A 27,008-nucleotide genomic window follows, 5' to 3' on the forward strand; every position below is an offset into this window, starting at 1 on the left:
CAACCTTTTATGACAGTTAGCACTACTGTGACAGTCTCCTTCCCTTTTTGGTTCTGAGAAGCATGAAATGCAATGGATGAGTTAGAGGACAGTCTCTATGGGCTTCCTGAGAGATTGAAGTTACCTTGGAACACAAAACAAGGCTTCTTACAAAGACACCTATTACATATCAGTCCTTTTCAGCTAGCTGCAAAGCATTCTAAACTGTTTCCACCCCTTTCATTACCACTGCCATACCCACCGAGTTTACTGTGTGCAACAGTACCTGTTAAATGAAGCCTTCAGTAGCCTAAAGAAATTACCTGGCTATTCATACTACAAATACTTCATCTCGTGTAAAGCTTAATATATGCTGGTAACTTTTACCTTTGTTTTTAGGGTAGTTAACAGGACAAAGTGCTTAAACCTAAACCTTTTCCCACCTCTAAAACTATAGACTTTATAGACTGATCTTCAGTCTACTTTTCATCACTTGCTTTAACCACCTTTCTTCCTCGTGCTTTCTATTAGCATTCAGTTATACAATAAATGCTAAAGACACACTTAAGAGGTATATCCCACAGCATTGAGCCTAAAGCTTAAATTAGTCTGCCTTTAAAGGTAAGCAAGGAAGTACTTCCAGCATAGATCAAGGCATCTATTTTATCCTGCAGAGATAACGAAGACTTAAGAATATCAACTATGATGTTTTTAAGTGCTTTACATTTATTATAAAGTATTAATAGAGTGTATGGAAAATTATTCTCTGTACTAGAGAATAAAATGACAGCTTTTACAAGTTATGCTATACAGTACATGAAATGCTGCACATTTTATCAGCTGCTTGAAACAATATTTGCTATACAAGTGAAAAAGGGTAGACTTAGAAGTTTATTATTTATAATATTGTGTTAGAAAGCACAAACAAATAACATTCAAAATAAACAAGCTCCCAAAAATCTAAAGAAATCTTTAGATGACAAGTACACAGATTATACTCAAGTTTCAATATACAAGTTATTGTTCCCCACAAGATGCTCCACTTTACTGGATTGCTGGAACATGATAAAATTGAAGGTGCAAGAAAAGCACCTCCCAAGCCATGTAAGCATTGGATGGGCAGAACAGCAATTTCCTGAAGTGTTCTCCGCAGTCTTTGGCTCTACTATTTCTTACAGCCATATACTGTGGCAACACAAGAGAGATGGGCTCCAGTCACAAGTATTGTCAATGCCAATCCAGTTATCTGGGGAGTTGCTAGAGCAATTCAAGGCACTCTTCCCAGTGCTGCCAGCCCACAGAACCCCCTGTGCAGGACACAGCATTTTAATAAACAACCAGGCTGGGCTAAAGCACGTCCTTGAAGGACATGGAATGAACAGTTCAAGACAAACTCCTTCAGAATATCCAGTTCAAAGTTCATTCATACTTCACAGGCACACCAGCTTAAAAGAAACATTCGTGTATATGTAGGTAACACTTTAAAGCATACCACTTCAATATGTTTAGTTTCTTTATGGTTAAAGTGATGTAACAGATCAGCAGCTTTGAAGATAGTGTTCATGGGGCATGTTGAACCTAACGTCACAGTAAGATTTTAAGCCTACTTCACAGTTTAAGAGTTGTCTCCTTTGCTTTTCCTTCTCATTAAGAGGCAGTGTCTACAACGAATCATCTTTTACAACTGTTCCGCTTACAACATAAACCATAATGCCAACAACCCCCTGGAAAACATACTCACAGTAACACTGTTTGCTCTGATGCATGTGGTATTGACACTTAACTGTAAGCTTTTCCCATAATGTAAAATACCTTCTAGGTCAAAAAGATTTAAAGATATTGCACTGTTGTATTTTACTTTTGCCTCCCAATCTCATTCCAAGTATTTACGAAACTGTAAACAAGTAATTTTTATACAGTCTTCAGTACTGTACACCTGTGTTCCAAGGAACTGGAATTCAGTGACATCTTCATTAGAGATACAGTAGCCTAAGCACAGTGTAAGTTCTGTCCAGCTGCCCTCTTCGTACAGTAACCAACAGGCCACTCCTCCCACCTTCACACCTTCAGCTTCCTCTTCTGATCAAAGTATGCATCAAATCTGGATAACGCATATTCCTGGAGAAATAAGGGACATTTAGTACTCAATACAGTAAGCACAGCTGAGTTTTCTTATTGGGATGGGGAAGCATAATGAAGGTATTTAACTGTGTTAGCTTCCTAATCCATCATCTCAATGCATTAATTAGCTCTATTTGGGAAAGATAATCTCTCCAGAGGTGTTCTGGCCTCTTAAAATTTCCTCCAATCTTATTTCAACTCTAACACTATTAGCTGCTGCCAGCATGTCAGAATAAACAGGAGCTAAAAAGGTCAGGATTTCACTAAAAAGGACAGCTTCTGCAACACTTCCTGCAGGATATTCAATGTACCTGCAAGTTGTATCACTGTACAGTACACTTAACATGCATCAAGAGTTAGACTGATCCAGATTCTCAAGTACAAGCAGCTACCTGGCATTGATATTGTTGCACAATGTTGATATTCAGTGCACTTTGACTACTCAGTTTCCAAATTCACACTTACTGCATGCTAGCTTCCCTCTTGCATGGGATCTCTTATTGCAGAAGAATACTTCACTTGCAAGGCATCATCCCACTGCAAGGCCTGACACATAAGGCTATAGTCTCTCTACGTAACAATGTGAAGAATTTCTGAAGTTTTTACCATCTTAGATGTTCTTCATATTTATAAGGAAAGAGCACAAACTAGCAACAAATTGATTTTAAAAAAGTTTTACTCCACTTAGAAGATATTAGTTGCTCTGAGAGGCCATTTCATTTACTTTCTGGTGATGTACCACAGGTTACTTAGAGTATACATTTTTAGTTACATGAAACTACAATTAAATAACTTACCAGGTAACCAAACTCAATGGATGAGATCTTCGCTTGTATAATAGACCACAGACCCCAGAAGAAGTGTGATGCAAGGGCAAACCTGAAATTACAAGGCTATGTTTATTGAAATACCCAGCTAAGGCACACCTTATTTCAATATCCTGTTAGAATAGTATTCCCTAGTTTGGGAATGTCCACACCTTTCCTTCAAGTATGACATTATAAAAATAATTCCATTAGCTTCCCCATGGAGTAGTATTTTGTTTACTCCACTAATATAGCATATACCACATATCTAAAGGTTACAATGGACAGATTTTTCTTTACCACATATAAATGTAATGTGGTATCTATTTTAGAATCTCTCTTGGCTGAAGTTTCTCCACCCAGTGAGGTATACAAGTATAGGTATCACAGTGGAAGCTTCAAGATACAGTTGTGAAAGATAAGTTACCTATTAACTTCTATCAACACTTCTTCTTCTAGTTTGCACCTCTCTTCATTGCTCAGATTTTCAAAGCCATCATGGAACGCAGACAGGTAACTGGAAATAAAATGAAGCTGGAAGGCAAGTAAACAACAGAGTTACAACTCTTCGTCTCAAGATGTATTTGCTTCTTTCAGAACTAGGCAGGCCTTTTAATAAGTTTGGAAAAAAATAAATGACAACATCAACAGTGCTGGAGTTAGCGAAGATTAATGGTGGTTCTACTAATTGCTTGGAAGTCTGGTTTAAGAAAAGCCACAGTATTAGGACAACAGACATTTTGCTACTGACAACTAATTTCACAGCTGCACTCCAATTACTGGACTTTTTGTGGTGGATAGCTACATAGCACATAGTAAATATTATATCCTAAATAGCTATTATGAAGTCTCTATGATTTTTAAAGCAAAGGTAGTCAGGATTACAGAAAGTGTTGTATTTGAGGAAGTCATGGAGGAAAGGTCTTGGGACAGAGTAAGTCCAAAACAGAACTGGAAAACAAAGTTAAGATTTGAAGACTGTGGACACTGGCATTTTATTGATTATGTCTTATGTGCCTACCTGTTGCTTCTTTGAAGGATATTTAAGAACACTAGCTTTGAAGAATGGGTACTTCTCATACGTGTAATCATACATCCATTCACAGAAGTGATTTCCAATGTCAAATCCTCTGAAAAAGGAGATAAAGGCTGAGTACCTCAATATTTGCATACTAGCAATCTGTTTTTGCTTAAGCAAACCTAAAATCAACTTTAAAAGCACAAGGCTACTTAGAACTTACTGCAGTTTTGCTAAAGGAGGTAGAGAATTGATGACTTGAATACAACTGTTTTGCAAGTTATTAAAATTAATTAGTAAAGATGGGCACTTAAGAACAAAAGCTACCAGCTACGTGAAAATACTAGACTTGGCTACTAAGTTTTATACCAATGGAGACAGTTAAAATACTTGAGTATGCACTACATCCCAGCACTAAGTCAGATGCAATCTCTAATGTTAGCATTATTGCAGGCAAAGAGGTCATACTCAAAGTATTTAACACACCCCACTTTTACATTATTGGAATTCAGGGTTCTATAATGTTTCAGCTGTGCTAATGTTTAATAATCCCAATGACTCCATCCATTTAGATCATCCTTAAACACACGTACTAGATGACTGAGTTAAGAACAGAAAGCACTGCGTTAAGAACAGAAAGCAATGTGACGAAAAACCTAGGATTACTCTCACCTGCACAGATGAGAAAGCCATTTGAAAGGACTGAAGAAAAAAATGCAAAAGCAAACCTGCCCTACATACATATGTACACACACAATCTACCATTCTCCTCATCTCCCACTAGAAAAAAATGTTGACATGCAAGCAAGAAGTCATTTGTGCATAAACAAGCCCTCTAGTCTGGACAACCAAGGAGCCCAACAACTTTAACTCTGCTGTATGTCTATACTCAACACTATTGGGACCAGAGCTGTTTTGACTAGTTGTATTTGCTGTCCACCACTAATAGAGCAGAACACAATTCAATAGAATAGACAGATAATCAGCAGCACAGCACTTGCTCTCACTGTAGCATGTAGAAAGTAATACACCTTCCTGCTGAACAGAAAATAAAGTGATTTACCGGTAATTATAGCTGCTGTATTCAAAGTCAATGAGCATCAGCTTTTGGTTTTCTGAATTCTCTCTGCCTTCCAGAAGCAAGACATTACCTGAAAATTTTAAGATAATACAGCATATTCAATAAAGTCCCAGGAAAATTACAGAAAAGCAATACTCTATCTTAAGAAACACTGTTCAGATAATCCCAGTTATCCCTTACATCTGCACAGAAGAATGACAGGAAAAGCCAAGTTGCACTAGCTGTATACCAGCTCATTGAAAGTTGAGATATATTACTACAAACCTTGTAAAGCTGAAAGCAAGAAAGTTTTATTCTGTACAGGCACAAGTAGATTTGTTCTCCCAAGGGTCCTGTTTCTCCAGTATTTAGCTTGCAGCTAACTCAAGTGACACTGTCAGCCATAGCATCCCTTGCTGAATTCTTTCTTTCCACAGCTGGAGATCTAAATTACACGGCATCTCTCATACCTGCATAGCCCTATCATTGACCACACAACACTTGGGACAGGAATTGCTTTTCAGCAGCCTGAAAGCCACAGACTGATCACTTTGCTATTCTAATATGTGGCACAACCAGTACCTATAGAAAAGCTCAGCCTTTTCCTTTATAACAGGGAGATTGCTTTATCTGTCTTTCAATTCACTTTGTCACTATAATTCATCTGAAAGACATCAAGTCTGCCTCTGTCAAGTGCCAACTAATAAATACATTTAGAGTAATTTCAATTTCTGCAATAGGTTGTCCCCTCTCCACAGGTACATCCATTCTCTATGCCATACCCATGCACCAACAGAACAAGCACAGTATTTCAACTGTACCCCGCCCTGGAAATTTAGGTTCCAAAGCTTGCCCTAGCCCTGTCATGCTCCTATTCCTCCAGTACTGCACCTTGCCACACCAGCAGTGAGACCTTGAACACCAGCACTATTGAGCTAGCTCTTCAGACCTCAGATCAGTGGCTTTTCCCCCTCATGCTGCTTATCCTTATGTGCCTATCCTCCAGGGCAATCCTCTTCCAAGCCAATTCCTCAGTCTTAGCTAATAAGGCTAGGACTCCTGAGAACAAAACAGCCCTGCATATGGTCCTAGTATAGCATCCTTCCAGCTCAGCCCAGCTTACCCACTGTACAGGTGACAGGGAGCACAAACACAGCGTACCCAACACCTTCAGCCCTGCCCTCTTTTCATCTCTTCAGAGAGCTGTCTCAGAAAAATGTTATTCCCTCCATGACTCCCAGAGGGAGAGCACTAAAGAAAGGTGGATAAGGTTTTCCTTATGTTTCTTACCAGTACAAGCTGAGAACTGCTGAGTCAAACTACCCTAGTCTCCATTTTCACCATTCACTATCTTTCTTTTAAAAGGACTAAAGTATATCCTACCCTGATCATGTATATTGCAGACAGCTAAGAAAAGTACAGTCTTAACAGAAAAGACCCAAGGCTCCAACAACTGACCTGTACTAACAGAGCACGTGTACATGCTTGGCTTAATCCAGTTATGATACTAGACGTCCTCTTAATTAGCCAGAAGGGTTGCTGAAGCCGACGCACTTTGCTTTGCAACTGTTGCACACTGGGAGTGCACAGGCTGCTGTTTCAGGTCAGCTGCCAGTACATCAATAACATGACTACCTCTCAGAAAACAAACAAGTGACCAGAAAATGCTTGGCTTAATACTGCACCACTGAACAAAGTTACGAAATATTAGCAGCTTACCTTCTTGACAGTCATTGTGGCAAAATACAACTGGTGATGAAGTAGCTTCAAGCATAGCTCTAGAAAACAGCAAATAGGATCTTTTAAGTAACAGATCACTAAGTTCAGTTCCATTTCCAAGTAAACCAAGTAAAGAATGGATTTTGTTGTAAGAATTTGAAGTGCTATTCATTTCTAGCAAGACCCTATTTTCTCATTTAGGAGCCCAGGATCAGGACAATGAAGTTGGACTTCACTGATCAGCAAGTCAGATCAGCAACTGATCATATCAATTTGTAGTCATATGAGACTCAAGTTGGTTACAGAACCAAAACCAATCCCCAACTTGCAAAGTAAAATGAATATAGGGTATTACAATGTATAATGTGTTTGGGCAAGTATACAAATTCATACTGAAACTGTGCAAATTGGAAGACAGTGGTAGACAAAACAAGCCTACCTTAGATTTTTCATTTCCTGAGGGAGATTGTAACTGAGGAGTTTGTTCAGTTTTCTAGTTCTGGATTCTCTGGTAAATTTAATCCTCAGCACTTGATTTAGATATCTGTTAAAAACAGAGACAATAGTACAGCATTTGTGACAGTAAGTATATTAGTCTTCCCATACTAAGATACCATTTAAACTAAAACCAAGAAATTTTAGAAAAAAGTTAAAGAAAAATGTTACTATTCTTCAAGGTAATTTAAGTTCCTCAAGTACCTATGAAACAGTTTCTGGGTACAGTGAGAGCTTGTGCTCTCAGGCATTCAGGAATAATGATGTGCTTATCAAAATTACAACAGGTCACCTTTTTTCCATACTTTAAAGTATTGCATAACTTACTTTTCCATTGTTCCAAAAAGCCACTTAGGTTCTTTATTAAATGGCATTTTCATGCCATGAAATCTAGCCATCTTCTCAGCTATTTCAGCAGATATGTCAGGTAAGCTTAGCTCTTCAGTACTTAATTTCCTGCTCTGTAATAAAATATAGTATTCTTAAAATGCAGTTGATTACAAAAGTGTGATTAATTACTAGCATTAGTGTCTATATAGTATAGTATAAAATACTAGCATAGTACATAAGCCATACACTTTTTTCATCCCAAATGAACTTACAAAATTGCTGTCTTTGGAAAAGTCAAGTTAGCCAGCCTAGCTTACTTATTACTTAGTCAATTCTCTTCTAGATCAAGACCTGGGGAATATCACATCTCACACTAAGAATACTTTCAAAGCAGACTGGGTATAAATATTTAAGAACATCAAAAGCATCTGCTCTTGTTGCTGTTAAAGGAAAGTGTTACTCCATAGCTTCCAATGCTATGTTTGGTATCTAACAGGCTTTTTATCTTCATTTATTAGTCTTTATCTTCATTTATTAGCTACAGCTGAAGAGTTTTTAGGTATCTCTCCCTGGCAAGAGCTATAATTGGGCTCTCCAACAGCCACTGTAACTGTATCAAATTACAGCTAACAATTACTACAGGCTGCCAAGTATTCCATTCCCACATCCCTGCTTTTCTGGGCAGTCCAGAGACCTTCCTGTCATGATCAATTAAAACAGCTACCAGAAGCCCACTAACTAATCATGAACAGGACTTACAGGAATGAATTCCTCCAGTCGCCCCTGTGGAAAGATTCCATACAGCTTTGGGCCAAGAGCTCTCTCTGCAAGAATGGCAAACATAACACTTTCCAGAACCATGGCTTCTGCCCCCTACAAAAAAAATTAAAGCATTAGTTGGTGCTTGCACAGAAATGAACTTAAGAGTGCATACATAATAGCTAAACTGCTACAAAGTGAGACATTTTAGGGTTAGCTTTAAAAAGAAGACTCAACATTTTACTAACCAAAGTTTTCTTGACTAATAACAAGTCATAGTTAGCATAGGAACAATACAAATATTTTGATTTCAAGTTTAAAGCTGGGAAGAAAAATCTGTATTATTTAACAGGTACTGTTGGTGGGACAGGTCAAAGGAAAACTATGCAAAAACCAAAACACCCTTTCCTCCCTAACCTGTGGGAACTCTGCAAATTCATTTCCTGAAGGAGTTTATCCTACTGAAGCACAGCACAGGAACTATAAATATTATCCTTGGCTATTTTAACACACTTTGGAACACTGCCTCACAAAAGGACATTTTAACTATGCAAGTGAATGAAGTGAACAACTGAACTAACCAGTTTTTCATTTAGAAGAATGACTTAGGATTTGTTTCTGTTAAACACATTTTAGGTCTACCCCCCTTTATTTTTTTTTTTAAAGAGAGAATAATTTAAAACTCCTGCTAAGGAACACATGTGTGAATAAACATTCTTCCTTTTCTACCTCCAAACATACCTCAAGTTTCAGTAACTTTTCTTCAAGGTTTTCCTTACATCAATAAATTCAGTCCATAACAATCACAAGCAGACAGCTTTTTAATATGAATGTTTAAAAATTAATAGAAATATGAAATATGCCTCAAAAATACAGTTAAAATCATTGAAGTATAGCTTTCTTGATGGGTAAGATTAGTTGTAAGTCAACACAGAAGTCACAGTATAAATCACTACTTGAGCAATTATGTTAACCAGAATCCAACTGTACTCAAATCCTAGAGGTCTACTAAGCCTCTGCGTACTTTTGAGCAACTCATCTCAAAGTCTGACCCATGACACTTAAAAGCATAAGAATTAAGAGCACAAAATTAAGAAAGCCCTCATATTTTGGACTACACAGCCTTCAAGAAATTCTATCATTTCATATCGAATTGTAGGAAAGATTCTTGTAACTATGTTCTGAAGCATTAACTTCAATAAAAAGAGTCATCAAGAATATCAATTGAGAGTTTAAGACAATTTGCATATGAATGTATTGCATCTATGTCTCCACTGTTTTTCCATCTCAACTCCTTGAAGCAGAACTAATGCACCAAAAATATGTACTTTTAATTATTTCACATGCCCTCACCATCACAGAACTGAACTTTTCAGTTCAGTTCTGAAGCCTAATGCCAAGCACCAAAAAGCAGATTAGATACAGGTTACTGAATGTCTACTCCATTATTAGCCGATATTGAATTTGTGCCTGGTACAGCACCAGGGTGTTTTAAGTCTGATTACAGCAATCCTGTTGGCTGTTCCCATTAAGACGTCAGTTCCTTGTTTTCACATCTTACTGAAAAACCAACTCATGATACCTGGATAACAGCAAGTGCCAAAGAAATGTTCTTCATTAAGATGTCTCAATGCATCAGAAGTAACAACTAGAAATAGTGACATTTCCAATTACTCAACAGTGCACTTCTGGGTTACTTATGCCACATGTCTGCCTAGCCCTAGTCCTTTAAGACATACTTAAAATTTAGAACCTTCAGATAATGCACAACTACATGATTGCAAGTTTGTAAACTTGTGTCAGCAGTTTTAACAAGGATGGCTGCATCACTCCACGAAAGATCTGCTTCAAGATTAAAAAGTACAGGCAAATATTATCTAAAAGCAGCAGTATAAGAATATTCAAGTTTGAATGCTCTGGTGCCCGACTCTTAAAAGACAAAAAAGTTTAGAGGACCAAAAGAACTTCCTCTACTGGAAGAGAATGGTCACTTGAGAAAAAGTCCAATGAAAACTCTAGAATAATACCATCTATGTATCTCAGGCACAAAGGCTTCTCCTTCATAATACCCGATGGACCTTTTACCAAGTCTCCACTCTATACACTACTGTCAAGTATAAGTGTAGAAATAAACTACTAAAGGACATTAGAAAATTCTATAGCATACCTCATATGGACACTGAACAAATCTAGGTATCTAACTCTTCAGTTAAATGTTCACCTGATGATTTTTTTTAAAGGATCAAGCATTGTAATTAAGTAAATTATGTATCTCAATGCCTTCAAATACTTTGCAATATACTTATACTGCCAAGACAACCTGTTTTAAGCTCTGAAGCTCTCAATTTTAGTCCATTTCGAACAGATGTAAACATGAGCACTTGTATTTAAAACAAGCTTCTGGAGAAGATTTGACCACTCACACTTTCAAACAAATACTTAGAGCTGAATGTTGCATTTCAAACCTAAGAATTATAAACACTCTTTACAAGACTTTTCCAGTACACAAATCCCATTCAGGCAAGGAGAGATTAAAAGCCATTCTATACTTCGGTTGGAACTGAAGCTTCTGCTTTATTCTTGCTTCAACAAAAAGGTCACTACAAAATACATGAAATAGTAGTATTTTGAGGAAAATTACACCTAACTATAGCAAAATCAAGGTAAAACATAGATAATCCCTGTTAAAAGACCTTATCAGCTGACAGAAGACTATCCCATCTCTAGTCACAGTTGTCAAACACTAGCCAGCTCAGAACAGCTACAATGCTTTTGCTAGGGATCCAGATCATTTTGGGATTACCCAGAGGTTTTTCTTCTCTCCAAAGGATGACATTAACTTCTCTGATCTTCTGCAATTTTTACCTAGACGCAAGAACATTAACAAATCCATCCTGACAGGAATTCTTGAGTACACTGATCCAACACTGAAGTTCCAGCACCATGAGATTAAGAGCAGAAAACAATAACCTACCAGCATAGAATCACTATTTTCAGGCAACAAACGAAGACAGTCCTGAAGTTCAAAGCCTTGCTTCCTGTACTGCAAAACTTCTATGAGCTGCTGGCACCAGGGTGGGGCTTGTTTGGATTTTTGTTTTCTTTTATAACTTTAGGAACTTTTACTGGATTGGGGCAGGGGAGAAATCAAGCCACCTCCATTTTTCATCTCTGAAGAAAACTGAGGAATCAAACCAGTACATTTTTCAGTTCAGTCTTGGTTCAACTGATTGAAGCTGTTCCAGTAAACTTAACTGAAAGTTCAACAAAACCTCAAAAGCAGTCATTCAACAAAAAAAAATTTAAAACCAGTCTAAACTCACTAGAAAAAAAAACCCAAATGCTTGAACTGTTTCAGATGGCATTCCCAGAAGGCAGAAAGGGGAGAAAAGCAGCACTTACCAAATGAGTAAAATGTACTTCTCCCTAATCACTGCCAAAACCATTACAGAGCTGAAAAGCTATATAACACATAACAAGCAAAGCATCTGGCTAACATGCTACAATGTTATCCCTTACTGAAAAAAAAATACTGCCAGGGTAGAAGTCTAAATTATCAAATTCTGTTCAGATGACTTCATGAAAAATTACACTCATATAAACATTATGCTGCATGAGCAGAAATGGTTCCAAATGCAAGAACCTTAAAGTCTGCAGAACACAGATGATCCAAGCACAATGCTAATCAGAAACACTTCATGTTCAAGGGGAAGCTCTCTCCAGCTCCATGTACTTTTATCAGAAGAGTTTGTCAATGTATTATAAAATAGGGATTAGGTAAAGCAGAGTACTGATCTTCCTCTACTAAAGAAGAGCCTAGTATTAGAAATAGCAGTACTGATATATGTTAGAAATTGTGAGAAACCACTTAGGGTAGAACTGGGGGGGCATTTCTTGTTAATGTGGAATGCTTAAATCTTTCCAAACTATGTACAGACACTCACATTATAATGTTACTTCTATGAGCAAATAGATTTCTTTTCTTCATTGCTGTTTACATTTCTAGAAACACAGCCCAGACACCAGGTGGAGTAACTACTGGTTTAGAACAAGCAGGATACCACATTTCTCTATCAGCAATAAAATTCTGTGAAATAAGCAAATTACTCACTTGCAAGTCATTTTCCTTCTGAGACTGTACAGACTCTCCTTTATTACAGGACCTCTATGAATAAGAAAAAGCAAACACAATGAGAAGATGAAATTTAACATGATTAACCTGCAACCACCAGAACAAAGGGAGTAGAAATGCCAGCTACAATTAACTAGATGTCTCAACACTGTCTTGATCTGTGACAGCTACAGCACACTAGTATCCATCTGACCTCTACCCACCATGCTATTTCAACAATTCCAAAATCTTTCAAAAGGATGTGCCACTGAGACCAAGCCACTCCTGTGAATAGCCTGAGAGGTGACTTTCAGGTATGTTTTTATTGCTTCCCAGTATTTCAAAACAAGATTTCTATGTATCATAAGCTTAGAGGAACATTTTTAATTAAGAGAAAATTAAGTCCCTCTGCATGACATCTGGGATGATATTCTTCTTGCAGCTAAAGCACTTAAGAGATGCATTACAGAGATTGCATAAAAGCCTTAGGACTATTAGAAGAGGCATGTTATGAAGCTTGCAAAGCACTTGCTTTTTTCTATTACCTTATTTTCCAAATGTCTTGTGACTAGAATTTTATTTACAGTATGCTGTCTAGGCTATATGTACAATGTACCACTGGCTGTGCAAATCCAAGATTTTTCTTCAAATGAACTGTCCATGTAAGCTAAAGATGTCTCAGTACGAACTGCAGTGTACTAGCAAAACTTTAACAAATTCCATGCATAATGTATTGTGCTAGGATTGTTAACAGTCATTATAAAGCAGTTTCAGAGTATCAAACCATACCTTCAGCAACAGAACCCTCAATGGCACATGCTTTTAATAGAGCTGCATATTTAAAATTCAAAATGTAATAAAACCCTTGTCCTTTAAAGGGTTTGAAGGTAAGGAGAAGAGAAAACAAGTATTTGCTTAGAATTAGCGACAGTTTGTGGCTGCTATTTATGTTGCAATTCCACTGTTGACTGTTTAAACCAGACTAGCTTTAAAGGCCCATAAAGGTAGCCTGCATCTTCACCTCCTGAACAAAAACATTTGATTCATAGAACCATGTGCCTACCTTTCTGTTCCAAAGCTCTAACATGTCCAAAACAAGGGTGGAAATATGAACTTAATGGAACACAGTTAAGCAACACCAGCTGCCTTAAGTACAATACAACAAGCTAATGGTTTACACAAGCTATATGCAGTTACAGTATTTCAGAAGCTATAGAAGAAGTATAGTTAACATGAATCGATGGTCTTTCAGCAAGTACTTCCCATTCCACTAGGATAATAAGCTTAAAACAAGATATTATGAAAACTACTATTAGTTTATATTCCTTTCAAGGAAATTAATAAAGTCAAAACATATTCACTAAAGCTAAATGCTTAACTACTCAATAGTATTAAAGTCATTTACAGAGGGGTTCTCTGAACAAGCATGTCCTACATCAATACCACTCTTGCATCTTACAGATTTTTCTGAACAGTCAGAAAGTTACTCACCATCCAGGAGTCTTTCCTGATTAATGGTGCTCTCAGAATGGTTCAGTTCATCAGAAGGTAAGCAGATTAGGCTTTTCCCTAGAACCTGAACTGGCATCCACTTTCCAAAAGTCACTGTATAAAGAGCTAGCCAGTTCTAAGAGTCCACCTCAAATTAGTGTTGGAGATAGCCTAATGGCATCTACTGTGCCATTAGAAAGAGACAGTTAGGGATGGGTACTACAGAGTCATCAGAAAAGTAGACTTCTGCAGCATCCCTTCCTCTTTTCTGTTCCCTCAGCATGGAGCATTAGTGTCCAGGAGGAGAATGAATACAAAGTAATTTGTAAATAACTTGCAAATATGAATGGGAGCTTGGAGAGGATCAGTCTTCACAAGTGGCCATGTACTCAGCCTAGAATTTGGAAAGTTTCCAGTACATGTGGTCAAGAAGAATGAAGTAAGCAGGATGCAATTTTATGTAACAGAAGTTTAAGAGTATAACTCTAAGAGTTTAACAGATGTTGAAGTGGTAGGATTTGATTGTTTTCTGACTGCACAATCACCTATGAGAACAGTGGTTCAAAGTGAAACATCTCATACCATGAGGTATTTGATCTACATATTTAGCTCATGTGTTCTTGGCTAAACCAATCAAAACTTCAGTTTTTCCATAAACTCTAATAGCTCACTCCAACTTATGCCCAATTCTAGGAGCTACTCATTTCAATGGCAATGAGGAGATTTTAATTACCCAAATAAAAGAATGATTGAATAACTGCTGGAGGTTTTTAATAACTCTCTGTATATGGAAGTATTAACTAGAAATCATAGAATCATTTACATTGGAAAAGACCTTTAAGATCAAGTCCAACTGTATTGTATCTTATATTTCTTGTGTGAGAATTAAGAATTGAGTGGTGTTTGGGACAGCTGGTTCTTCAGGTTGGTGATGATTCTAAGAAATATATACTTGTACAGCAACACTTGCTAAAAGTATGCACATCATGAATTGTGACTTCAGTGAGCTTTTTTCCAAATAAGTGGAAATTCTGGAGAAGGAACACTTTAAAATAAGAATATTTCCTCCTATAACTCATAGATACATGTTCTACATCTTTAAGATTTCTTTAAATATTTGTTCAGTGCTTCTTTTATTGTGGGAAGGTTTATTCTCAAAGCAGATTAAAAAAGCTCACTACAGTTTTAGTAAGGGAGGATAGCTATATGCACAGAGACAACAGAAGTTGTTATAGAGTCTACTTTGTGATTGTGTAAATTGATTTTAAGGCAGGAAGCTTCAGGTACGAGATGAAAGTCCTAGAATGGGAGACATTGCACATTATCTGATCTGTGATCAGAAGATGACCAGACAGTGTTTATACATCTGGCAGTTTGACACAGAAAACTGAGTTCTCCATCATTTTCTCCCTAATGCCGCAAATTTATTTCTCTTGTAGCTGGAATATGAGCTCTGTATCAAAAATCCCAAATGATGTTTGGCAGAATTCTGTATAGGAGGAACTTGCAACTTTTTTCTGAAATAACCCTTAGCTCTGCCCACAAGTTTAAATCTTACATTATAACTATTTTTCTGAGTTTACTCAGCTTTAGTAGTTTTCAAGACTTCAAAATACTGCAGTACTTTGATTTAGACAAATCCCTAGGAATTCAAATCCCAAGGAATTACAACATTACAAGGAACTGCCTGAGAGGTTAGAGGCAACCCATGCAGGGGAAACTTTTCTTAATTCTAGAAGCTGTTGGAAGACAGATTTGAAATTCAGGATATGGGAACACAAACAGTTTTAGATTCAGCAATAACTATTTCTGCTTCTAAGAATCTGCTGTTTATCACTGATCCCTGTCAGACCTGAAGGAACTGATAATAATTCGCTGAAGTCCTAGAATCTAGCATGTGAAGAATAATTCCCAGTTCAAGCCCTACAAAAGCCACAGAGACATCTCTAATCCTCTTCATTTCAAGTTACCATTCTCTTATGAGGGAGCAGAGGAAAGGAAGGGGCAGTACTTTAGTATTTTGTTATTGCTGTAAACATTCAGATGCACAGACAGTAGCTGGTGCTACTTAAGCCTTATTTTTAAACAATGAAATCCAGTACTAAAGAAAATGAAAGCCGTAGAGAATGCTCCAACTTCAGAGATCTCATACTATACCGTGAATCGTGTCTGTCACCTGGAAACCAGAGTGCTCTAGGCACGATCGCATGGGCAAGCCTGCAGCAGAGAACACATGCATATACAACTAAAGTGGTACATTACCCCCAGAATACCCTTAACTCCACCCAACACAAATATATCCCCGTAAGAGGTGCTTGGTTTCTTTCAAGCCGTCTGCCAGTGCCAGGGATTTGTAGTTTACTCCATGCTACAAACAGACATGGACACCAACAACCACAGAAGACGTTGATAATTACAGTTACACAGCAGTCTGCATTTTACTTAGTTACAAAAAAATAAAAGGCAGCAAGGCAGGTATGGAAGAAGATTTACCACAGAACTGTGGCAACCATTTATACTTATTTTGCATCTGCTCACATGGAAATTGAAAGACCAGAGAGGAACATTAGGTATACTGGTTTGTTTTTCCTCATTTACATACAAGATTGTTTCAGCTGTTGCAAAGTAACAGAGCCCCAGTAAATCAGAGTTCAAGGTTCTTTTGACATGTGTAAAAGAATACAAATCAATCCCCAAGGTACCTTTTGATAGGTGAACTTCAAATAAATTCACCTTAATTTGAGCTTCTTTTTTTGTTGATGCTATCTTACATTGAAATCCTATCAGGATTTCTAAGATGTGGGAAGTTTTGGTTGTTCTGAATTTAAGTAGAAACACTATTGTGATCTGCATATGAAATCCAATCTTAAAGTCTGGACATTAAATGGCATATTGTTGGAGAACCTTTTGTTTCAGTTGTTTTAACACTGATATAGCCAACAGTTAAAGGCATTTTGTCATGAGGAAGTTTTATTTTCGATGTTCCCCTTCAAATTTAGCAACTAAGTTGGAGCAAGAATAAGTGAAGCAGAGTAAGACATTTCCCTTTTTTCAATGTAGAACATATCTGCATTGTGCCTCAAACATTTGAGTTTTAATGTGGTTAGTACTTTAACCTGTCACAAGCACAAATACTTGTCTTAAAGTTCTGCTCAAGGATATACTCAAGAGAAGTCCTTGATTTTTAAACATCCATGCCAGTGCGACCATTTATAATAATGGCCAAGCCAGCTCAGTTCATCTCCCCCCAACTCCCCCCAAAACAGTCATGCACACAAAAAATTGGCTTAAACATATCAGCTATGACAGAGGAAGGCACAAAGCCTTCCCTGTGTGGCAGCTTTAGCCAACTGGCATGGTTTTGTATTGGATGAGTTTCATGTACTGACATTTGTGTCTTCCAAAATTCATAATAAGCAAACTGGGGCTATTTTCAAACTGCAAAAAAGGTTGCTTTAAAAGGTGGCTCAAAGAATTACGGTGCCAGTATAATTCATTCTTAAGTTAGTATCAGGTATCTATTTTTCACTTCTATTCAAAATTTAAACTTGTCTTCTGTACATACAACAATTTGGTGCAGATTACTATAGATCTATAGTATTTACAGCAAAGGAATAAGAGCTGATATCATCACTGTTTTGTGCTCCAATTTCAACAGAAAGTAAAATGGGCAAGAGTTAAAACATGCTACAAAGGCTCAAACAAGTGGTAACTACTAATACCCAGTGGCACTTACAATTAAGTCACTGAGAATTAAAGTCATGATTTTAGCATAAGGTCTCAAAACTCAACTTACTTAAGCAGTGTCCCTTAATTTCTCTAGGGCTTTAAACTTAAGCAACATTACTAAAAAATATCATATTACTCCCTCTTAACAGGCTTGTCATAAGATTCTGCTTATGCCACCCAGAAATTCATAAGAATCCTAAGTGACGTTTTCAAAATACCCCAGTAAAACAGTTTGCTTATATTTTAACTTGCATTTAAGGTAGAAGGGCTGGAAGAGACAAATGTTTGTCGACAAAATTGTGAACCTCAATGCAATCTTAAAGTTTTACCTTGGGACTTTCTCTGCTTACTTAACCTTTAGTGAACTGCACCAACAAGAGCAGTCATTTCACTGCCACTACGGAAATAAAGGAAGTTAGACATCTCAAAAGATCCTTCAACACCAAGAGTAGAAAGGTTAGAAAGTTATGAACACACTTTCAATTTTCAAACCGAATTAGTTCTGATTTTAGAGCCCAAAATTTTATTTTGATTTCTTCAGTGGATAGGGGCATAGAAAATGCAAGTTAAAAAACCCTGAGGGAAGAGGAGGGCAACCAAATTCTACAGTCTACTTTTCCTTTGAAATGTAAGGGAAAGGTCACATTTCTTCACAGCTCCTGGGCAACAGAAGTTCTACCACTACAGCAGTTTTACAGCCCATGTTCCTGTGCAAGCCTTCTACATATTAATTCAGCATTACATTAAAGTCATTAATAATTCTGAAAAAAATTCTTGCATCAACCCTAGGAGTCATTTCGAAAACAAAGCTTCTCACCACCATTTTCTTTACTTTGCTTTTGGTTTTTCTTGAACTAAAGGAAAGACTACTTAAGCTTGAATTAATGAACTCCTACACACTTTTCTTGTTTAACAGTTTAACTTTCCCAACACACATACAGTGGTGTAGCCAAGCATTTCATGCTATTTCAAACCACTGAAGTCTTTTAGATATTTCTGATAAAGTTTGCTACCACAGGGAAGTTAATACCTCACACAGTACAATAAAAAATAAAGCCAGTTAAGTGACAGTATCCAATGAGATTTTTAATAGTAAGTTTAGTCAAGGCAGCAGAAGCAGGAAGAATGGGCTGAAATTTCAGGAACATCAATCTCCTGCAGATATTGGATCAGTTATTCAAAGCAAGTGACTGAGTACTGGAAAATACAAAATTAATAGATAATAAAACCAGACCCTCTAAGTCAAATAGAAACAATTGTCAACATCCAAATGTAATTTTATGAAGCTGCAATATTTCATAAGGTTAAACACTTATGATTATTTATTTACAATATAATCAAGTGTGTAGCAGAGATGGGTAAGAGAAGTTCTGCTGTACAGTCCTACGGTAACAGCCTGTAAGCTTTCGAAGAGATCACCTTTACAAAATACTCTTGATTTTAAACCTTACAATTTGAAACAGATTTGCCAACCACTTCTCTTAAGGCTTGACAAATGTCAATGCTATTAACATTTTACTAACCAAATAAAAGAAAAGTAACATTAGAAGAGTTCGACAAACATCTGGTTAAGCTTCTATGCCAGCTACGATGCATACCACACATTTAGGAAAGCAAGTTTTGGAATGAGATGGCTGTACAGTATTGATGTTTGTGCTTCATTTTCATTCTAACACTATAGATCAAATTTTCCAGCAACACAATTACCCATGAGATATAATAAGATGCTTGAGCACTGTACAAGTTTGACAAAACCTTCAACTTTAATCTCTGAAATTCCTAAGTGCTACCAAGATCAAAATTAAGCAGTTTAGTCTCCTGCAATCTTGCTAGTTATGCCAAAGTCCTACATACTGTACAGAAGCAAACTTTAGTAACTTTTCTGAAACACCACAGTCCAAGCTTAACACCATAAACAAAACATTACTGATCAAAGGGACAGCAAATGAGCGTTCAGCTGTTACACACCAGTCAGGATCTGTATAGAAAGGAGCATAAGTTCTAGACAATAACAAACTATAAAGAAAACTGCTTTAAGCTACCAATCTACCCCACTACCACTAAAACACATTCCCAAAAGGATAAAGCAGCACACACTTGCAGCGTGTCACTAATTATGACCTCCAAACATAATACAATTAAGCTACAGAAGCCCTCCCACTCCCAAAGCACCCTACATACTCACCATCTGCAGGATTGCACCATATAAGCGCAGGAGAACTTTCCGTGGTTCATCTGCAACTGTCTCAATGGCATCAGGTAGTGAGCACTGAAACAGCATGTTGCTGAGGCCACCTCTATGAAGAGAAAGGTAAGTTTATCAGCTAACTTGGACGAGCATACATTTCATTGTCTACAAATTACAGGCACACTAATCATCCTTTTAGTATGATTAACTGATGTACTCCAACATGAGAATTTTCCAACAGTACCAATAACTCATAACATATAAGGCTTCAATAAAAAAATTGGCAGCTTCACGCTTCTTAATATATAGGCTTCTTAATGTATAGTTCACCATCGAGATCTATTGATCCAAATTAAAGCTCAAGTTATGAACAAACTGATCTTAGTTGCCTGTTGCATTTTACATAAGATGTAGACTTCTGTTAATTATTTTCAGGACTTCTAGAAAGTGATGCTGAAGTCTTGTCAGATATACTTGGTTGCACAAACAAGCAAGATGACAGCAGAATAAGCTTAAAACCACGCAGCAAGTATAAAACACTAAGTTTGAATTAAGAGCTGGTATCACTGGGATGGCAGCTACAAAGATTTGACCTGAATACCTGTGCTACAGCATCACTGTTGAAAGTCTCACTTATGCTATCATTCTTAGGGACTCATTTTCAATTTTGAAATTTACAATTAAAGCAGTTCTTTAAAATAAAGAAATTGCTCATGTATTTGTCAAAACTAAAGTCACCCTCAGAATCTTATCAGGTAAGACACAAACTAGGGAGTCCTGTACTTCAATCATTCAAGGGTTATACAAGCATGCTGTCTTTTCATATAATTTCCTGGAAGAACACTGTTGTAAAACGGTAAAAGTGACAGAATTTGTTTTCTACAGGTTTATCAGTCTAGATAAATATTAGGTTAGAGAAGCTAAGTTTCTGGATTTCTAGTAGCCCACTAAGAACACCAGTCTACTCAACCCACATTTTCTTTACTACATTGTCCTTCTCCATCCTCTTCATTATCAATATGTTCATTAAGAAGTTTTCAAATTTCCCTTCTGCAATATTTTCCCTATTACTTCTTCCTCTACTACAAGAGGAAAAAATACTGAAACTTCTGTTTACTTGCAAAACAGAAATGCAAATCAGCTCTACTGAAAAAACTTGTCTGTCTCACCATTAAAAACAGAACTTTCAAAACCAGATACAATCCAAATATAGTAGCTAGCAGTAAAGCGATGAGTTAACACAGATTTAAGAAGTAAGCAGTTTTACCTGTAGCATGCTATCTAACTTACTGCTGTAACTCTAGAATTTAAATAGTAGTATCTGTCATGTTGTGATTTCCTTCACAAAGTAATGCAGTTTGTCATAACACCCAAAACATAAGTATTTAATATTACCTTGCAGTGAGCTTTGATTCCAGGAATCCATGGCAGATCCAAAATGCAGTGGCTAAAATTCAGTTCTTAGTCCTAATCTGACACTCCTCTCAATGCTTTTTCAAGTATTTTTCTGGGTTCTCTTACAACACAGTGGGGAAGTAGTAAAGACTTTCTGAAGAAAAAGGCTACCAAGAAGTAGGCAACCTGTATGCATTTACTGGGAGACCATACAGAGAAGGGCTGGCCTACATATCCAAAGTAAACGATTGAGAAGGAAAAAACAAATCTCAAGAAAATAGTGTAAAACAGCAGCTGCACAATACACAAGATAGAAGACAGAAGAGAACCAGGTGGCTTGGCAGGCATCCAAAAAAGGATGTTTAGAGACAAGAGATATGAAGTAACTTTGAACCATGCAGGCAAACAGGTAGAAAAAAAGAGACAGATGGAAAGGATATCAAATGAAGAGCAAAGCCAGACTATTCAGATGCAATCAGAACATTGGTTAGTTACACCAACTATATTTCTGGCTTCATTTAAACTGTGCTAGACAGTTTTTTGAAAAAACATTTGCCACCTTTTCTAAGCCTCTAATGCAGGCTTTGGTGAAAATATCAATACTTAAATAGAAGAACTAAACACATTGAAACTCACTTTAAAAAAAATACCAGACTAGAGCTCAAAATCCTGTACAGTTATGTTACTTAAACACATGCTCAGCCTGCATACAGCACATGAAAGCCCAGAAACTCTTCTTTTTTATACCTCTCCAGCCACACAGAAGTGTCTTACTGAGGCTGAACTCCATTAAACAGAAGTTTCACTACAGTTTTAGGCACTTAAGGTAACTTAACTTTTGAAAGTTATCTCTAATCAAGGAAATCCATACAGGAGTCTAATAAAAGGTATCGTTCTCCTGAAAGGCCAGTAGACTCAGCAGCTTGTTTAAGAGTCAAAAGGGCCCATCTCACTCTTATTACAGATAAAGCTACCAGTTAGTCTACTGCTACAAATTACTTAAAGGTAAGCCCTTCCAAAAGGGTGACCTATTTTCAAAGCTTCCCATAGCTTTCCCTAGAATCACAGCCACAGCAGTTAGATGTGCTTATATACTTGCATTCTGATCAGATGCAAATATATTTCTTTGCTCTCAAACAATAAGGACTGGAACCCTTCATCCTATGATACTAAGTGCCTAACAGCTGTTCCTGAACATGATTTGCACTAATGCAGTCAAAATGGCAACACAACAGACACGCTGGAGAACGCACACTGAGTGCTTGACTTTTGTGAAACTAGAATCAGCGAACCAATATGATGCTGCATTCTCCATAGATAAAAGTGGTGAAAAGACTTTTGCCAAAATAAATGCAACTGCCAATTAGGATGGTTTTACACATTCTTAAGTTTCAGCCCATCCTCTCTTCCTCCCAATCCGGAAACCATCAAGCCATTTTGAAGTGGTGTCTCAGAGGGGAAGTTTCCAAGAAATGCCAAGAATAACTGTGCTAAAACCTAAGGCTTTAGAAAATAAGTACCAAAGTCAGCAGTACACACTAATAAGGATGAAAACAGAATTAAGCAAGTCAGATTACAAACATATTATCAGACTCATCTACTGTCTAGGAACAGTATCAGTCTTCTAAAAATTCTCTCCCTTCGTAAACTTATTATGATCATGTCAAGTGAGGAGAAATGATCTAAAAATACAAATACTATCTGTACTGGCTTTCAATGAGTTGCTCATTTTTAATAAGGCTTTTAAAATACATTTAGAAATAACCATGATGGGTTTTGATTATACTTTTATATATCAGAGCTTTGTCAACAGTTTATGCTCTCTTAGCTAACTGGAGGTAGATCTGTATGTATTTTGTGTATCAACAAAAGTAGCAACACTAGGAAAGCAAACTCAGGACTCAAGGGGAGAAGCTGACAACCATATCCTTTGAAACTGTATGTGACTCTACATTTGATCAGGTAGAATGATCAAGCACTAAGACACCAGACAAACAGTCTGTAAAAATTAAACTCTGAACTAACACCGGTTTAACTAGCATACAGGACTGATACAAGAAAAGAGATTATTAAATTCCGCAAAGAAGGCAAGGATCTCAAATACATTACATATTGCTTCTAGAACATCCCCAATTTACATATTTCTGCTGCCAACGTGCTGAGTCACAAGCACTTGTTACTATATATGCTAAAAGATGATTCACATCATCGATACACTGCATTTACCTGCTAACTTCTGAATTTCAGAACAGTCAGGGACACGCCAAAAAGGCACTTTTTTCTCGTTATGAAGAGGAGGAGGAAGCTCCGTACTCGGTGCAGCGGCTTCTACCAGCTCCATCACTTTTACCGTCAAGGCCCGGGGCCCCTCACCCGGCTCAGGGCCGAGGCGCTGCCGTCGCGCTGCAGTACCAGCCACCTCGCGCCACCACCTTCTCCTGGGCGGGGAGGGGGGGGGGTGTGACGCAACGAACCCTGGACCTTCCACCTCCCCTCGGGCGAGACTCCCCGCGCCGCGGCAGTGAGTCCCGCCGGCCTTGCCCTGCCGCCAGCCCCCCACGCCGGTGCGCGGAGCGGGAGATGCCCGTGCCGCCCCAGAGCGAATGCGGAGGCGGATAAGCAGTCGCTCCCGCCGCGGCAACAAGCCTGCTCCCCTCCGCCCAGAAAAGCAAATTTAGGAAGGCTTTTAGTTTTTTTTAAAAAAAGGAACTGAAAGAGGGAGACCCTTATCTCCCGCACCCCCCACGCCAGGAAGCGGCTCGGACTCCCAGCGACCAACCGGTCCCACCCACTCCCCACAGGGACCAACCACCACCCCCGCCTCCTCAACGCTGACCTGATGGGGTTGATGCGCAGCTGCTCCTCCCGCAGCCCCCGCCAGGCCCCAGGCAGGAACTCCTTACACCATAGATACGCCTTGCGCCGCGTTCGGGGATCGATCGACGGCTCCTCCTCAGGCGGCGGCGGCAGCAGCAGCGCGGAAGGCGGGGTCGTGGCGTCCCTGCCTCTGCCCGCCGCGACGGGGTCCTTCCCCTCGGGGTCGGCGTGAGCCAGCGGCGAGGGGGGCTGCCCGGCGGTGGGGAGGACGACACCGCCCCCGCCGGAGCTGCAGCCGAGGAGGAGCCCGAGCGGGGAAGGGTCGGTCTCGCCGTTACAGAACTTGGTCTTCATAACGTGAGGCAGGCGGGCGAGAGGGCGACGGCAGCGGGGATGGGGCGCGGCGGCCGTTAGGACTAAGCGGGCGGGCGCGACAGCTCGCGCGCTTTCAGTCTCTCACCTCGCTTGCTTCCACCCGCCGTCAGCGCCAGCGGCGAGTAAGCCGCGCGCTCGTTCCCGGCCCCCTCTTTTATAGTCAGCTCGGCACGCGGGCCCGCTCGCCTCAGGCTTTTTCCTTCTGTCCTGATTGGCTCCCGGCTTTCGGCTACGGCCTGCAGTGGGGGCGGGGAGGAGGAGACGTTGCGAGCGAGCGCGAGGAGCACGCGCGCCTTCTCCCTGCGGGGCAGCGCCCAGTGATTGGTGGGCGAGGGAGCACGAGGCGCTCACTCGCGCCGTCGCAGCCGCCCCTGTGCGCGAGGGGCGGGCACGGAGCACGCCGATTGGCCGTTCCCCGGTTGTCCCGGTGACGGGCGCGCGCAGCTCGGGGTGGGGGCCGCAGTGCAAGATGACCCCTCCCCCCTGCTGCCCACAGCGGTGGCGGTGCGGCCGCCGGACGTGGCTGCCTGCCGCCGTCCCGTCTCGTCCCGTCCCGTCCCGTCCCGTTCCGTTAGATCCCCTGGGGCCCCGCTTCCCCTTCCCGCCGGGCTCAGCCCTGCCCCCGCCGCCTCCGGGCGCCTCCCTGTGCCTCCCGTTGGGGGCTCGGCCCCCCACCTGCCGCTCCCTCTCGGCCCGGCGGCCGCCGCTCAAGCCTGAGGATGACAACCGGGGACGGTTCGGGCCACAGCGGGTGCTCGACCGGGGTGGGGGGCTGAGCCGGAGGTGAGGACTGAGGGCAGAGGGAGAGAGGGAGGACGCTGGCCGGGACAGGGCGTGGGTGACTTCGTGGCGTGCTGTGCGATGGAGCTGCCTTCCTTGCGTCTTCAGTTATATGGTGTTTAATTGAGCTCGTACTCCTTCAGGGCTGGCCATGCCAAGGCTTCGTAACGTGCCGGTGTCATTCGCTCCAGTGACTTGCCACGGAAACGTGTGGGAAATCTCTGTGCTGTACAAAGTGGATTACAGCATTCAATATGTTTATTTAAACTCTGCTTCTTACGGAAAGTTACTGAGTTACTTAGTTATCGTGTGTGAGGGCTGATTCATGCCTATATGGTAAACTGGTTTCTCGTGGCTCAGGAGAAAATCATACCTGAACAGAAAGGTAAGATACAAGAAGAAAAATAATTTCCACATGCAGTGCTTCAAAATTTATTTTCTTTGTTAGTTTTGGTGGTGGAAAGACATTCTTCTGTTATGCAAAAGGTCAGCACCTGCCTTCCGGTCCTTCGCAGCACATGAGGAGTGTTGGAGCGGTGATGTCACAGCCAGCTGGAAGGAGCCGCAGGTTTCCTGACCCTCCTGCATCCGGAGGGGATGAGGATGTTGCCTAATATGTTGTATCGCCTCATCATAAATGAGCAGTAAAGGAATAAATCACCTTTAAGCTTTGAACTACCTTTGCACTTCGCTGATTTTGTTCCTCCTTTGGCTGTTCTCCCTTTGTGGTCTTTTACTGTATATAAGAGAAGCTTGTGGGCTTTTTTAATAATAGTTGCCATTATTGTGGCGATCGGTGTTAACACTGGGGATTGCTGGGTTGCAAGGGACTTCCTGATACGCTCCTTCCCTCATCCCTCCCCAAACTATTTCATCGCATGGGCTGCTCCCTCATTTTGTCTGCACACTTCACTTTGGCACTCCAGTGCTGGAAAACCCCCAGATAGCTCAGAGATTTTCTGCGAAGTGGCAGGAAAGCTCCAGAACTGGCTTCAGATCTGCTTTGTGCTGGCAAAGCAGCTTCAGCACAACTGAAACTCTTCAGCTCTTCATTTACGAAATAAAATCCCTTAATCCGAGCACTGAGGAGGAATTAGGCATAGCAGGAGTGAAAGGGTTAACAAGATTGAAGTACTGAGAGTTTGGGTTATACCTGAGGGAAGGAGGCTGTGTGTCAGGAGTAGAAGTGGATAGCACTGGAGAGAGATAAGGCGAGCGCGTGATTTTTTGTTGTGAAGAAAGGAACTGCAAAGTTGCAAAAAGATAGCCAATTGTATTAGCTGAAGGAACGCATGAAGGACGTGTGAACAAGACATATAAACCAATAAGAGTTCTCTCAGTAGCGCATGTACAAACAATTAGAAAGTATATAAGCCATGTAATAGTTCAATAAAGGGTCTTCGATTTATCCCTTGATCGGAGTCCGTGCATCAATCCGCTACAGAGCACAGATTAGGATGCTGGAGAGGGGACACATAGTGGCTGCTGGAGATGGCAATGCAGGGCTGCAGAGAAGCCCTTTGTTTTGCAGGTCCCTGCTGAAGTACCTGACAATATCACTGACGTTGAATAGCTAAATACCAAAAAACAGTTCTACAGATGGAAAACTCATTCTGCAACAAACACTGATGGTGTCTCTACGTGTGGGAAGAAGTGAAAATACCAGAAAAATCTGCCTTTCAAAGCGTCCCTTCTGTTGCTAAGTCCTCGAGCATCACGCTACTTTGTCATAGCATGAGTAACAGGACTTTTTTTTTTTCCTAATTAGAGTTATTTGACTGATTTTTTTCTAGATTGCTATTAGTGTGGAAAGAGAAGGCAGAAAAGTCAGAGAA

General features: G+C 39.7%; 1 protein-coding gene across 2 annotated transcripts; it reads right to left on the minus strand.

Annotated features, from left to right (window-relative positions):
* Positions 1-685: 685 nt before the first annotated feature.
* Positions 686-24,523, minus strand: CHKA (choline kinase alpha). Of its 2 annotated transcripts, none has more exons than XM_072864716.1 (12): positions 24,038-24,523; positions 19,804-19,915; positions 12,399-12,452; positions 8,288-8,401; positions 7,526-7,659; positions 7,143-7,247; positions 6,704-6,762; positions 4,988-5,075; positions 3,928-4,036; positions 3,334-3,440; positions 2,898-2,979; positions 686-2,097 (listed from the first exon to the last, which is right to left on the minus strand). In XM_072864716.1, exons 1-12 carry the CDS (start codon positions 24,370-24,372, stop codon positions 2,038-2,040), a joined length of 1,359 nt encoding a protein of 452 aa, XP_072720817.1. In that variant the 5' UTR covers positions 24,373-24,523; the 3' UTR covers positions 686-2,037. The 2 variants fall into 2 exon arrangements, with proteins under 2 accessions (XP_072720817.1, XP_072720818.1); XM_072864717.1 differs by lacking the exon at positions 24,038-24,523 and adding an exon at positions 23,428-23,550.
* Positions 24,524-27,008: the final 2,485 nt, after the last annotated feature.

The sequence above is a fragment of the Ciconia boyciana genome, chromosome 6 (assembly GCF_034638445.1).
Source record: "Ciconia boyciana chromosome 6, ASM3463844v1, whole genome shotgun sequence".
Classification (NCBI taxonomy): Eukaryota; Metazoa; Chordata; class Aves; order Ciconiiformes; family Ciconiidae; genus Ciconia; species Ciconia boyciana.

Bases quoted from the DNA above. Each gene is read 5' to 3' on its own strand.
- CHKA (XM_072864716.1), bottom strand. From the start codon at position 24,372: ATGAAGACCAAGTTCTGTAACGGCGAGACCGACCCTTCCCCGCTCGGG. The intron at 12,453-19,803 runs GTGAGTATGTAG...TCTTATTCATAG, and splicing joins ATGGTGCAATCCTGCAGATG to AGGTCCTGTAATAAAGGAGA. The intron at 7,660-8,287 runs GTAAGTCCTGTT...ATTTTATTACAG, and splicing joins GACTGGAGGAATTCATTCCT to AGCAGGAAATTAAGTACTGA.